The sequence below is a fragment of the Sycon ciliatum genome, chromosome 2 (assembly GCF_964019385.1).
Source record: "Sycon ciliatum chromosome 2, ocSycCili1.1, whole genome shotgun sequence".
NCBI classification, from domain to species: domain Eukaryota; kingdom Metazoa; phylum Porifera; class Calcarea; order Leucosolenida; family Sycettidae; genus Sycon; species Sycon ciliatum.
The window spans coordinates 31134044-31149206 of NC_088644.1; the positions used below are offsets into that span (position 1 = coordinate 31134044).

The following is a 15163-nucleotide window of genomic DNA, read 5'->3' on the forward strand; positions in this document are numbered from 1 at the left end:
AGCACCTGTCGGTGAGGAAGGAAGATTTACGGCTCGGCTTTTGGTAGGGTTGAGGACAAGACCCCTCGCCTGCAGCCAAACAGCTATTATTATAGGTTGGTGACTCGACTGCCGCAACCGTCGTGTGATAAGGCTACAGCGCCAGCAGAACTCTGCGAGGAGTGCGATGCTATGTCGTCCGCAAACTGGGTGCTGGGTACAGGGTGCAGGACGGAGGGGACGTCGCGGATGTAAATGGAAAATAGCACAGGACCTACATTACAGATCCTCGTGGTACACCACACGTGCAGGAGGTGGCCTGACTCGTGGTTGGCCCAATGATTGATGATGATTATGATTGATTTTATTTTACTTCGCAAGTTCAAACGGGTTCCTGGCCCAGTTATATGAAAGCGAAGGGTAGAATTTGCCAAAATCCTAATGAGCAACAGCATAGGCAATATTATCATAGAAGTGGAGTACTATGCGAGCGAGAATACTGAGAAGAAAGGAACATGTCAAAGCCTGACGAAACACAACCTATTTCAGGCATACATAAGGAAGGCAGGCTAGCTTAAAATCTTGCAATCTGGATACGGTGCGCACCTCTCTAGGCAAACTGTTCCACAGCAATGCTCCTGCAGTGGCGAATCTCGTTTGGCCACACCGACTGCGAGCTGGCTGGCTGAGCAGACCATTGGCATGCTGATGGCGCGTACTTCTGCCGCTGCATGCTGCTGGTTTGAGAAGCTGGGCTAGAGCAAGGCTAGTGGAGTCATTTAGACAACGCCAGATGAAGATCAGGAGCTTTTGTTTAAAAAGTTCAGTGACGCGGTAAATCGAGTTGGCAGCCAGGAGGGGCTGCATCGCGGAACATGGCGGGCTGCCATCAATGCATCGGATCGCCCGGTTTTGCATGGCTTGCAGACGCTGAAGTTGGGTCACACGGAGGGCTGCAGAGAAGCTGCAGGCACCATATATCATATCCGGCATGACAATAGCCTTTACATATATCTTGCGCGAGCTGCGGGAGAGGCATCGACGGGCTCGCCACAAGGCGCCTATCTTCCTTGCAACTTTGGTCACTATGGCGCTGACGTGTACATCCCAACTCAGGCGGTTGTCAAGAAAGACACCAAGATACCGCGCAGACTTCACTATCGGTAGAGAGGTATCGCAGCACACGATAGAGACCTCAGGCCCGGCATGTTGCGGTGAGATAGTCATTACCTGGCTTTTCGAGGCATTTAAAATTAGGCCGCGTGACTTAAGCCATATGGCGAGATCAGTAACAGCTGAAGAGACGGATTTGGAGACTTCCCCAGCGGAAGCTTTTGAATCATACAGAGCAATGTCGTCTGCGAATTGCACGCTGGGTATTGGCGATGAGACCAATTTCACATCACGGGTGTAGACGTTAAAGAGAACAGGCCCCAAGACGGAGCCTTGGGGCACACCACAGGTGCAGTCAAGAGCACGACTTGTGGCCGAAGCGACTGTAACTTGCTGCCTGCGATCTGTCAGGTAATTCGCGAACCACTTCAGGGCGACACCAGAGATACCAACGTCAAAAAGGTCTTGGATGAGGATACCATGCCGGACTTTGTCAAAAGCCTTGGACATGTCGAGGAGGCACAGCCCTGTTACCAGACCACTGTCCTTCGCCTTCTGCAAGCTGTCCGTGAGAACACAGAGGGCATCCTCAGTGGAGCACTTCTTCCTGAAAGCAAACTGAGAATCAGGTAGGGCATTACTCAAGTCTAGATGGCGAACTAGCTGACGCTGCACCACTCTCTCCAACAGCTTTGAGACAACTGGAAGGAGGGAAACAGGGCGATAATTGGTGGGGACTGATGGGTCCCCGGTCTTGTAAAGCGGTACAACGGTCGCCAGCTTGAACGCCAAAGGAACCGTGCCAGTGCGGAGGGAAGTGCAAAACAGTACTGCTAAAGAGTATGCCAATAAATCGGAACACTGCCGCAATAGCGAACCCGGTATGCCGTCACTTCCCGTAGCTTTGCGAGCATCTACCTGCTGAAGGAGACGTTGAACGTCCGATGGAGTTACAGGGGAGAACTCGGTTAGGGAGACAGGCCCGTTTGGGCCACACGGAACGCCGAGATGGTCGGGTCGGTTTGTGTCTGTAACAATAGAGTGGAACGTGTTGCTGATCTCATGGACGTCGCAGCACGGATCCTGACGGCACCGTGAGCGCCCTGTTACGGCATTGAGAATTTCCCAGGACTTTCTTGGGTTACCAGCATTCTCTTTGCACTGGGTGGCGAAGTACGCATTTTTCTTTTGCCGAGAAGCGTTACGAGCAATGCTACGTGCTCGTTTGAACTCAGTGTAAAGATTTCCATTCGTTTTGTCCTGTCTCCAACGTTTATGAATGCGACGTTTTCGCTGCATTAGCCTGTGTAGTTCTGCGTCTACCCACCGTGGTGTGGACTGTCTGGGAGGCTTTGAGTTGCATAGGGGGGCATGCTTATCCATAACGTGCATAAACTTGGCATGCCATTCTCTCCACATGATATTTACATCATTGAAGTCAGAAAAGTCATGTAGGTTGGCCTCACAGATATCATGACGGAACGCGGTACTGTCTATCTTATGGATTCTTCGCATGTGCCTTGGGGCCTGCCGTGTAGTCCGGGGAACATCGACCTGGATATTGCACTCCACGGCACTGTGATCACTGATATCAAGAGGTACGACAGTAGCTACAGTTGCATGGGTAGGGTCAGCCAGAATGAGATCAATTATAGTACCATTCGGACAGCGGGGAGTTTCACGAGTGGGTTCTCTAACGATGTTCTTGAGGCCATAGGCGGCACAGAGGTCACTGAGATAGTGATGCTAGCTGGGGACCAGGCTGTTTTGGGTCCATGTTGACGAATGCAGACCATCTGCTCTCGCGCAGTCAGGTAGCTTGCAAACCAGGTGAGGGCCGATCCGCACACAACGAGTCGGTGTCACCGATGTCAAACAGATCGACAATGAACTGTATGTGGCGGACTTTATCGAATGCTTTCGACATGTCCAATGTGCATAGTCCGGTCGCATTTCCCCTGTGCTTGGGAGCGAAGAGACTGTATAATAATCTTATAATTTTTATTTCAGGATTTCTACCTCGTAGAATCAACTTGAAGACAAAGGCCCCAAAACTCAAAAGCATAGGAAAGGATTCATTGTGTATAGTAGGAACCAATGAGTAGTATTATGCTACTCCCTGGTAGGAACAACCAACAAGATAAGACGGGGTTGATACTTGATAGCGTAGATCTACCGTTTTCTGGACATGACTGCTCCTTCCCACACTTTGTCCTGGAGAGCTGGAACACACTGCCTGCCCCAATCCTCGCCGAACGACCAACTCTCAAGAAATTGCCGACATTCAAGACCAAGGCCTACCATCACCTCCGCCAGACCAATTGGCTATGGGCCACTGACGTCCACCAGCACTGAGAATAACCGGTTGTCTCTATTATTATCATTTTCTGTTTCTCTCTCTCTCTCTCACTCTTCCTCTCCTGGGAAGCTCCTCATGCTCATTCTCCCTTTCTCTGTCCATTTCCCCTTCCTGATGCGTAGACCAACTGTTGAACCCGAGACCACTAGGTCGGGGGAGGTTGACCTACCTCATCGGCACGCATGCCAGGCTCCTCTAGCTCTGTGTTGTCAATGTTCGCTTGTCCAATTTTGTAGACCTCCCCTTTTATGTTGCTGGCCAGTGCTTTGTAGTAAAAAAATTAATTAATAAATGACACCATGCATGGCGCATGCGCGCATGGCCGACCAGCGGAGACGACCTTTGACCCCAGCGGATACCCTTCGAACTTTTGTCCCGATCTACAACTTTTTTTGGTTTTTGACTCGAAGAAAGTTTTGGGGCCTGTAGAGTGTAGGCTGCATGTATATGTACTGTTGCTGGTGCACCGGTGATTGTGAAAATATTTATGTGGTAGGTCTTCATATATATCTCTACACTGCGTTTGTGCAGATGTAGACGTCTGCAATGCAAATGCTGACTTGTGTTGTGGGCAGTTGCAGTTACGATTATGTCGTCACCGTTGTACTTCTTCGTTTCCATTTTCCATGGCCAGCCACGATCTTTACACCTTGAACCCGAGACTACGAACAGCTAGATCTTCGATCAGTTTCAGATAGAAGCAGAGAGTATCCCGATGCACGCACGCATTAGGCGTGTCCTCCAATTGAATATACTCGTGGACGATTGAGTAATTTATCTACTAATTGAAGCAAAGCCAAGGAAGGGCCCACCAACTTTCAGTGGAGTCAGAACGACACTACAATGGCTAGGTAGTCGTACTCTGTTCTTGTGAAGTATAGCAAACGGCCACGTTTGGTCTTTTCGAAGTAGAGTTCGCCGATCCATGCCTATGCTGTCCAAGCCTATTGCCTCATCTCTTTCAATGACAAGGATACACTCATAATTTCCGTAGAAGACCGGTAGACTGGAAGATTCGCCGGCATTTCCCCCGTATCCAAGCTGAATAACGGATCAGCGGCCACGGCACCTTGCACGCCTGGCTTACAGTTCCTGTCCCAGATCCAAGTGATGTCTAATGGGTAGCTTCCCGAACCTTCCAAGGCCATGTGCCTTAGCAGTGTTCGTTGCATTGGGAGTTATTTTGCAACTGCAGAATGATTTTGCAAAAGGTTAGCAATCGGAATGAACATCCAGGCACTATACCGTAGCTGAGATGAGTCCCTTCTTGGTATGCGACGCTTAGAGATGGAAATATGGATCCACGCACTAAACAGACTGCAATTGTCCAACCACGTCTTCCATAGAGCCTCCCCTCCCCCCCCCCCCCCCTCCACACACACACAACACCACACCATGCATGTAGACGCTAAATGCCAGTCATGGTTCAATGACCTGTGTCTGTGTCGGGGTGTGTATGTGTGTGTGTGTGTGTGTGTGCGCGCGCGTGCGTGTGTCTGTGTGTTTCTGCCTGTGTATGTGTATGTACGAGTGTGTGTCTTTCTGCCTGCGTGTCTTTCTGACTGTGTGACTCTGTGTGTGTGTGTATGTGTGTCTGTTGGCCGCACCATTAGGTGAGCGTGTATACTTATTGAATGTGAGCATTGGCAATGCAACACAGTTGCCACAGTCAGCGATCTCGTTGCTTCGGCCCGGTACCCAATGGCCGCTGGAGACTAAGCAAGGGATTAGCAGCAGGATTACCTACTCCACAATCCATATACATGCAGGTAGGCATTTCTTGCAACTGACCATCCCCATTATAGCTAATACATGTGTATCTATAGTCTGTGCATCTATTCCGGAGACATCACTGCACGCTATCTTGCCCATTGTAGGCATTTTGGTAGGTCTGCAGTCTGTGGTAGGTCTGCAGTCTGTGCACCTGTAGAGATCACTGTACATTATGTCCATGTACTTGCCCTTTGCGAGTGGAATTGCTAGACTTCGGCTCTGTTCACATGAGAGTTTTCCAACCCCGGTCTCTACGGTTGAGGCAAAAATGGTGCGTGTTCAATATTGCTTGCATGATGAGGGTTGACCCAGGGAGATGTCCCTCTCTTCATTCCTTTCCTTACACAGGAGAGCCCCCTGATAGGCTTCTGCAGCCTTTGGACAATCCTTACATAAAAATCAATCAATCAATCAGATGCATATATATTCCAACAAAATAATGTCCATTTCTAGAGTCCTGTGTGATTGCGTGACTGCTGTGTCAGGGGAATTTGCATATGCGAGGTGGTACGAACCTGGCACGAAATGTGCACGGTAGTGTGTGTTTCTCGATTTCAACCCGGGTCAAGCGCGAACTCTACCCAGATTGAAAACTCTCATGTAAACACAGCCTTACAATTGAAGTTAGTCTTGAACCAGTCACCAGTGGCTGGAGCAAGATATACTTGCTGGCATGCTCTAGCAGCTGAACATGTAGTTTTACTTTCAGGCAAGAATTGCCAGCTAATTTGATGATCAAACCTACTTTCAGCTGCTCAGATGTGTGTGCGTATGCATGTGCTGGTGTCACTGTGTGTTCGTTTGTGTGGACATGGATGTCCGTGCATGGTTGTTTCTTGCAGGATCGATGTTTGTTTCAACATTTGATGACAAGGAGAGTGTAGGGTACCCCATGGTCTTCACTATCTCCAACTTTACCGCATGGTCCGGTTCCATGGTGGGTACCAAGCTCCTGCAATGCAGTCTGCAGTTCCGGTATCTACTTTACTTCGATATGAGCCGCACCTTGGGCACAATGGATAGTGCTGTTGTTGTGGGAGTGAGATACCAACAGTACAATGGCTCCAGGTCTCAGCTTATCGCTTCATGGTTGTGCTGCGAGCGCGGTGGCATGAACATGTTGAACACAGTGAATATATCCTTCCAAGTGGAGAAGAATCCGTTCGAGGTGAGAGTCTATGCTGTGTTTATGCCACACCAGGGTATATATTGCATCTCCTCCGCTTGGCGGAAACCTCATCCCCGTTTTTTGTTTTCTTTGTACTAAAATGACTGCTTGGAGTATAATAAGAACGGCTGGGTGGATTTCTGGCCTGATTTCAAGAAATCCAATTGTAGCTTTCACCCTGGAAATGTGCTAAGACGGCTCTGCTCCCATAGGATGAGATATGACTAATAGCATCAACAATCGATTTCTTATAGACTAGTAGAGTAGACCTGTCCACAGTCAATGCCCCTTTGTTTGGAAGTAAAGTACTATGACATCACACTCTCAGTATTACGGTGATGCCACAATGTGATGATGTCATGCATGTGCTTCTGTCACCGTGCAGGTCTTCCTCTGGCACAACAATACCGGGAAAGGGGATATGTTTCTTCTGGACATCTTACGTGTGTCTTGCTCCGTGGAACACACGCACACTGCCAGCATGGGCCCGATGACCGCGCTGCTCCACACAACCTCTAGCTCTGCTATGGCTGGTCCAACGACAAAAGACAGTACTTCCCACTGGGCTTCCAGTACGATGATATCTGCGAATTCTACCTCACAGCACTCCTCGCCAAGAGCCCTGGACGATGAGCCATCCTCCCCAGTAACCAAGGTGGTAATGTCAGTGGTCGGTGCCTTGATTTTCGCAACGCTTCTGCTTCCTGTGGCCATCAAGGCCAAAGCCTATTGGCAAAGGCACCAACGTGGAACGGGCTATCAGCTTACTCCCACTCGTGATGGTAAGAAATGATGTAGGTGTGCCAGGCAAGACTTGGACCAGGCCGTGTAAACATGGCAGTCACGGTGGTCAGCCGCCTGTATTTATCCGTTTATTCTTTATTTTATGCCAAGATCGAAACCTGTAGTGCAGATTTGTTGTGAAATACGATCAAATATCCTGCAGATTGGAAACATTGTTGGTGTATGGAACTCCAGAAATCGGTGGTTAAATCATGTTGAATACCGGCCTTGTGACTATCGTTTTTGGCAGCTAAGCTGGTGTCATTGTAGTCAGCTATGGGGTGGCAAAAAGCATAATTATGCTGCTGAGAATCACAGGCCAGACTAAACTTTGAGTTCCAACAGGTTTATTGGATGCCATAGACGTTCACTTCTCAAGTGGTCTGGCTGGCTACTTACTAGTTGAATGACCGCCTCCGAATTGCTTGCCTGTTCATGTGAAATAGTCTGTCTACCTCTCCACTTGCGATTTCATTGGATCAGGTCCTCTTGTGGATGGCTTCATCAGGCACTCCCAGCAGCTTCAGGCCCATCGAGAGAGACAGCTAGTGCAGGATTCCGAAGAAGCAGCAGCAAGAGGAGATGCTGCACCGCACACTGTGTATGGTAAGACACTGGTGGTGTGTGTATCATGGTGTGTGGTAGACACTGAGTCTGTTTCGGATTTGATATACAGTCAACATTGCGAATAGCGACCCTCCACAGGGCATGAGCACAGTGTTGTAATCTGTGAAGTGTCGGTATCATGTTCCTGAGGCTGAAAGTATGCAGTCACATGGCTACTAGCTCTGAATATAGTGTTGTTCATATTGGTGAGTTCAAGTGTTGTTATATCCTTGGCCGTTACTTATGAGGTTAACTGGTATCAGTACGTTCATCATGAGATAACTCGTGCAGATACTGGTTCTGCAGGAAGGGCAGGACTTTGTCCTCCCCTCCGGAAGACAATTCTACGTGAAAGCAATTGGCTACAAATTAAAATCAAATCAAATCAAATTTGGCTACCCGCCTTCATCAAGCCCATTCTGAACATCGCCCTTGCTCCTCAATGACACCCCAAGTCCTGCTTACCTTTCAAAATGATACCCTGACTACATGGAGGGCGCTAGCCACAACACTAGCCATTGACATAGTTAGCGGCTAGCGGTTGATTGACACACATTACTCTCCTTGAATGGTCTTATCTTACAGCTAGTCTTCTTTTGACTAGTGTAGCCCAAAAATCACAAAAGAAAAAAAAGAAAATGATAATCACTACTTTTCAAGCGAAATTTTCAGTATGGATTCCTTGAAATAATAATAATATAGCGGCTATGACTGGGATAGATCACGTTTCGTTCCTCAGCTATGTGTTTTTTTCTGAATGAGATGCATTAAAACGAGTAATACAGAAATGCACTGGACAATTTGACGATTGAAACCAAGTCCTTTTATTGCGTCCTTCCGAAAGACGTGTTGTCCTTCAGGAAGGATGCTATACAAACAAAAGTTTACAGGTTTGCCTTTCCCAATTGCCTGACAAACCCTTTCTGGAGGCAATTTTCCCGGGTTGATAGTACATGCATAACAGAATCAGGTGATATCAATAATATAGAATGAAGTAGTTTTTACAGAGAGTAAAAGCAAGCTTGAAAAGAGGACATAGTGGTCCAGGCAATGTTTGAAGGCTCTTCTGGTTTAGGACGAAACATTGTATACATCTTATGTGGGTTTTTTTTTCCACTGACTTTAGACATGGTGGGACCACCGACTTTGCCATGCCGGAAGCTGACAACAGTGCCAAAACACCGTAGCCAGGCCGGCCAGACCGCACAGCAGCTCAGTGCTCACCAGCTGCAGCCAGCCGACCAGTGTGCTAGCTCAACTCCCGCCAAGATAGACAATGAGGTGAGCCGGTGACATGTCTCACAGTCTGTATGCATACTGGTGCAGCCCTGGCTCTGGGAGGAGTGCAAAAGACATCCAAACCGACCCCCTGTGCTATGCCGAGATGTAACCAGCAGACAACACCGCGGAGTGCTGTGACTATTGACCCAAACTTATGACTGAGACTAAACTAAGTATGCGTACGCTCGTGAGAAGTCCCAGGTCTACTCGGTGCGCGGTTTGACCTGTACATTTGATTGTGTATGCATACGATACAGTGGGAGCAGACTTCACACAACCACACACTAGCATATTGCGACTGCGGACATTAGCGCAGTTGAATAATGTAATTTTCTACTTCAACTAACAATACCAAGTAGAACAGTATAATAATGCCATCCTTATTATGACCCCAGCATGTGGCAAGGAACAGTACCCTGCGATATTCGTGATAGCAGGTTGAAAAAAGCAATGTTCGTGTCATCAGGTATTCCATAGCTGCCCTTCCTAGCTGCTAGTGTTGATAATCCAAGAGACAGAAGTACATATTTTTAGTAAAATTTTATGTTATTATTTTTGGTATCAGATTCAGATATAATTATACCATTACTGCATATACATGTATATGCTTTCTCTTTACACAGAGCTCACGGACTTGTCTTGTCAGTTTTCATTGCTATCAGGTTCCACCTCATTTTCTCTGTGTTGTGCCGCGTGATGAGTCACCAAAGGATGACACAGGTCTGTCCAAAGATCGAGTGCTTTCTCTCGATGTGCTTTCTATCCCACAGTATACGCTGGATATCTCTCCCCCGTCTGCTAACATTGCTACTTCGCAAGCTGTTGTCCAGGACAAGACGTTGATAGATACCCGAGCCGATGTCAGTGCAGATGCATGTAAGCACAGTGTGGCCAACAGCTACCAGGCAACCACGAGTAGATCAGGAACAGCGATGGAGCAGCGCACGCCCAAGCAACAGCACCAGCAGCAAGGTGATGGTAAGGCGGCCGCCGGTGCTGGACCAGTCTGCAAGCAGTATACATACCACAATGCTCTCTCCCCGTTCCCTACGGTGAGGCCATCGGAGCATCAAGCCAGCATGCTCTATCATACTGAGAAAAATGTTCAGGTAAGACAGTCATGTGCCCTCTTTCCTACAGTACTACTTGCACAGGTGTGTACTAGTACTCCGCAATCCATTCTGGAACACAAACACATCTCCGATTCAAGTTTGTACGTATTTGTGCTCTTTTAAAAGGCTTGTCTATAGTCTGTTTCAAAAAGATTAGCAATCAGGTTTTGGTCTTAAAAAGTATGAAGATAAGGGAAATTTGGACAACAAAGTACATAAAATGGCTTGTTAGGGCACGGCAAATTGTTCTGTGAAGGTTTCGGAACAATTGGACCAGCCGTTAAGGAGTTAGAATTTCGGCCAGGTTTCCGGCCTTTTCCCATGGTTCACAATTTGCCCTGGAAGCCAGTATCGATTTTTTATCAAAACCCACGATTTATCCACTCCTTTTTGGCCTTGTGGTTATGAATGCTGTCTGCTGACCATGATGTTGTGAGTTCAAATCCAAACTATCTTCAAGTCAAACTTTTTTTTCATTGTTTTGGTGATCATGCTGGTAGATCTACAAAAAGTACAAGACAAAAAAAGAAGGTGGCTGCGCCAAACGACTTGTTTTTGGAGCTTGCATTTCCTGCCGAACTTTTTGACACTTGACTGGTTCACGCCATGTGAACACACCCACAAGGCACAACACAGAAACGGTGTGAGTGAACACGGAAGTCATTGCGCTGTAGCTACGTGTTGTTGAATACAACGGCACATCGATCGATTTCTTTTTGAGAATTATTTTAGTATTTCAAGATCGCCAATTTATTTGAATTACATGTAGGAGTCGACGCCGTCTTCTATCAGCTTTCACAGGCGTCTGCTTTTCTCAAAATGTCGTCCAAGTCACACGGATAGCTTTGCCAAGTCATGGCCTTGGGAATGAGTCTGTGTCGATGTCGTTTTCGTCACATCGTGAGAGTAAATTGCATCGCAGCTCAAAGAAACTATTTGGGCACAAAACGAATTGGGACCCATGGCGCTCGTCAACATTTAGCACACTTTCGACATGTCCTCTATATAATACCAAGAGTACATGTACTCTTGATAATACGAGGAAGAACTCGTTTGTTGTAAACCAGGCGTACATGCACCGACGTGAGTGAGTTGTCATTTTTCATGCTTTCGCGCGGAATATTTCTTCGAGTTCACAGTGAGTTTTTCCAGCCAGCGCTCGAGCGCTCATACGGTAAGACGGCAAACTCCCCGGTCGATTGCCAGGATTGCTAATCTTTTTGAAACTGACTGTAGTGTAGACAGGCGCATGGCAGTTTTCCAGTCAAATTTAGAAATGTAAGTGCAGTTAACACACCGGAAAATACAGCAACAATTGCTGTATTTATAAGAAAGAAAAGTAGAGTGGTATATGGCCAAAAGCTCTGTCGCAATATTTTATTGTCTAGTCTGTTCGACTTAATAATACGAGGGTAATAGTAAGCAACAGTCTGTGCGAATATGTCAGCTGGATTCTGCGGTTAACTTTTTTTCTTTTTTTCTGCTACAGTTTAGTACTCCGCCTGATCAGATCCAAGCAGGCCAGCCTGCTAAAGAATGCACCCCGAACAGTGGAGGTGGATACCTTCGGCCGTATGAGCTCCATGCTCTGGTAAGCACTCTGCGGATCACAGCAAGATCACTGGAGTGGTGATATGATAGAATGGGTGACATGAAAAAGAAAACAAACAGTCAACATCGCGAATATCAACCTCGGTTATAACAACAACTCGTGAATATCGACACTATCTTCAGACCTACTAGTAGCCAGTTGACTGCACACTTTCAACGTTGCAAATAGCGACAACTCGCGAATAGCAACACTCTTTTCATACCCGATCGGGGGTCGTTATGTTCGAGGTTGATTGTATGTGCGAGCGAGGTATTTGTCCATTACTAAGTCATGTGACCCATCAGTGTAAAGTGAGAAGGAAGTATGAGCTGGGAGAGACTGTCCACTTCTTCTGTAGAACTTTGCTCCTGGTTTCGTTCTCGAATTTGTTATGTTGTGAATTGCAGAAAGCGGACCGTCAACTTTGCAGATACTGTAATGTCTTGAATAAAAGCTGCACTGGAATAGAAGCGGCCCTCGAGTAGAAGCCTCACTTTTTGGAAACATCAAATCACGTGTTGGCACATGTGTGCACTCCTCCTTCGGCTTAAAAAAAAGGTTTAGTTTTACCTCCGTATGCTGACCATTTTATCATTGCACCGTGATCAAAACTTGATTGTGTTGCTTCTGAGCAACATTCTAGCTTCAAGACAATTGAAAAACTGAAACAGTCCTGATTATTGTGTGTGTGTGTGTGTGTGTGTGTGTGTGTGTGTGTGTGTGTGTGTGTGTGTGTGTGTGTGTGTTGGCACGGTGATGAGACCTGTCCAGTCTCGGTCCTTCCTGGATTAGTCACATGATCTTCATTTAAATGTCCACTTTTCCAGTCATGGGTATCCAATCTATCACTACTAATGTACTATCCATTTTTCCTGGAGTCAGTGTGAAAAATTAGAATGTGTGCGCGTGTCACGGGATTTGACTTTGTGCAGAATTGCAAACGGGACACCTCACCATCACCGACACAAGCAAACCAAATGGCCAGTGCAGTGACTACACCGGATGTTTGCATCCCGTCCCAGGGGGGCAACATGCAACGGTCACAGGTCGCCAGGAAACTGCCACCACCGTTGCCTCTGACCAGTGGACAGACACTGGGCAGCAATATATGCTTACCACCACCCCGGACCCAGCCGCCGCTCTCATCCAATACTAAGCCGGGCGTACCGTCAGCAGCGCGTACTGCCCTCGGTAAGATCTCTAGCAACTCAGACGTGGCAAAGCCTGGCCTTCACAACGCCAAGCAATCCAGGAAGGACCTGCAAAGTGACACTGTGGGCGTGAAGGTGGTCATTTTCGGAAAGGAGAATTCCAGCCCCGTCTACGCAGAGCTTTCAGCATGAATCTCTAAGTCTACCATGTGCAACCAATAGTCAATAGAATCCTGTAGGTACTGTGCAGGCTAGTACAGTGCATAGTAGAACTAGACTGCTTGGAATCAATCACATGACATGCTCTTCCGATTTGGATTCCAGAGCTGCCAGGTCAGTGTGGCATCCACCGGCATACCATGTCAATCAGCTTATCGTTTGCCTGATTGTGTGCTAAGTGTTACTGAGGCCTGCTGGTACATGGTATGGAGATGCTTGCCTTCAGCTGAAGTGCAATGCCCTGGGACACATCATTATGTGTTACCGTCACTGTGTCAGTGGTTGCTGGGTATGGGTGTGTGCAAGTAGAATCCGTTTGGCAACAATGCAGCAGCATCCACTGACTGTGGTACTGGCACATGGAATCATGTGCCTTGAGTCACTACTCAGTGCTAGAGTAGTGAAGTACTAATCTTGATACTTACCTGACGGGATACCACTCACTGTTGTATGATTGTACACTGATACATTTACAAGGCCCAGAGAGTGTGTGGCCTTACTGCCACTCCTGGCAGATTATCATTGTGATGATCTCCAGACTCCACTAGTATTATCCTAGCCTAGGTAGCCACTGTGCAACTTCTGAACTTCAAGTTAGTTCAAGGGCTTGGTGATATCCTGCTCTTTCAGTTTTATGGACCAATGGCGCCACGCCAATGACTTTCCCCTTAGCGCACACTTACTTATCATTGCACGTAGTACATGCCTTATGGAGTCCTCATCTAGGGAGGTGCAGTGCGTTTATTTTTGCCATTTTGGTGCCTCCATTGGACCATTGGCAATTGCTTTGCTTGAAGACAATTTCTGTATGCTCTAACCAACTACACGTGTCATGTACATGTTCTCATAATGTATTACGTCATGTAGATTCTGTACCGGTAATCCCTTTGCTGGAACACCGCTTTAGAACATGGCTGTACAGTCTTTGTACTGCCTGGGTACTGACACTCGCCTTATAGTTATACATGTACATGTAGGTTATAATTATTACAATACTCTTGGTACTGAGTGATGTACAGATCTACCCCGGCCCGTATGATGATCACAAGTAAAGTTCACAGGAGACCGACACCTGTAGCTGTGAGATCGTGCCGGGCAACCAACCCGGCTCTCCCGACGGGGTCGTCATCATTGCGGCAAGAGATTCGTGATCACGACGATTGCATGCCCGTTCACAGGGGATGTGCCATACTTCCAACCGTATAATGATCATGCCACGGTGCGACTTGACTTGAGCAAGTTGAGGGGTGGGTAGGGGAGTTGTAAATAATGTGCGTGCATGTATTTTTTGTATTTTATTTTAAAAGGCTTTGGGCCTGTCGAGGGGATCTCCTGCAAGAAGAATGAAATGACAACTTTATGTAGAGGGAGCAGTTAATCGAGGATAGGCGAATAGATCGAGGCGGATGTACATGTAGGTACACGTAACAGTAGCGTATGTTACCCTGTACAGACGAAGACTGTACAAAAGCCGAACTCCCGTTTCTTGCCCGTCACAGTCATAATTTCGTCACACTCACAGTGAACATCTGAACAAGGAGTGGAAGAAAGTCGACGCTGCCCTGCATACGGCTGCGCAGCCGCTGTTGTCATGACGTGAGCAAAACCCCTCTAATAATAGCGCCCAATAATAGCCAGTGATTATTAAGGGGGTTCGGGACAGTTAGGCCCAAAAAATTAATTTCAACATCAGCCCAATCTGACATCAGGTTTGAATAGCTACAGCCTTATATTTTCGCTTAGTAACATCAGTTTTTCAATTGCCTGAATAGGTCTTGCCAAAAACACAACTTGATAACACAAAATATTGCAAAATCCGAAAATTGATGAGAAATCGTCCATAACACCAGATAGGACCAAAAATATGACATAAAATTATACAGACTGTTAGAGGTATTGACTAAGATGATATCAACACCAAAAAATGTACACTTTGGTTGACGATAGGATCCAGGTCGTCATTTCCTGGAGAAGAACAAAAAGACGCAAAAAATGAAACTTTGAATATTTTTTGCAGCTTATTTTTGA

The 15163-nt window shown here is 47.0% G+C and overlaps 1 protein-coding gene across 2 annotated transcripts in view; it reads left to right on the top strand.

Annotated features, from left to right (window-relative positions):
* Positions 1-14159, top strand: part of LOC135809678 (uncharacterized) — a 48462-nt gene extending 34303 nt beyond the window's left edge. The window contains exons 1-9 of one of the 2 annotated variants that reach the window (XM_065323085.1): positions 3997-4662; positions 5065-5220; positions 6067-6392; positions 6778-7174; positions 7659-7781; positions 8908-9062; positions 9833-10171; positions 11664-11765; positions 12698-14159. In XM_065323085.1, coding sequence (XP_065179157.1) covers positions 4569-4662; positions 5065-5220; positions 6067-6392; positions 6778-7174; positions 7659-7781; positions 8908-9062; positions 9833-10171; positions 11664-11765; positions 12698-13108 — 2103 coding nt within the window. In that variant the 5' untranslated portion in view covers positions 3997-4568 and the 3' untranslated portion in view covers positions 13109-14159. Of the gene's footprint in view, positions 1-3996; positions 4663-5064; positions 5221-6066; positions 6393-6777; positions 7175-7658; positions 7782-8907; positions 9063-9832; positions 10172-11663; positions 11766-12697 lie in introns of those variants that run through there. The other variant, XM_065323086.1, reaches the window with a different exon arrangement.
* The last annotated feature ends 1004 nt before the right edge of the window (positions 14160-15163 follow it).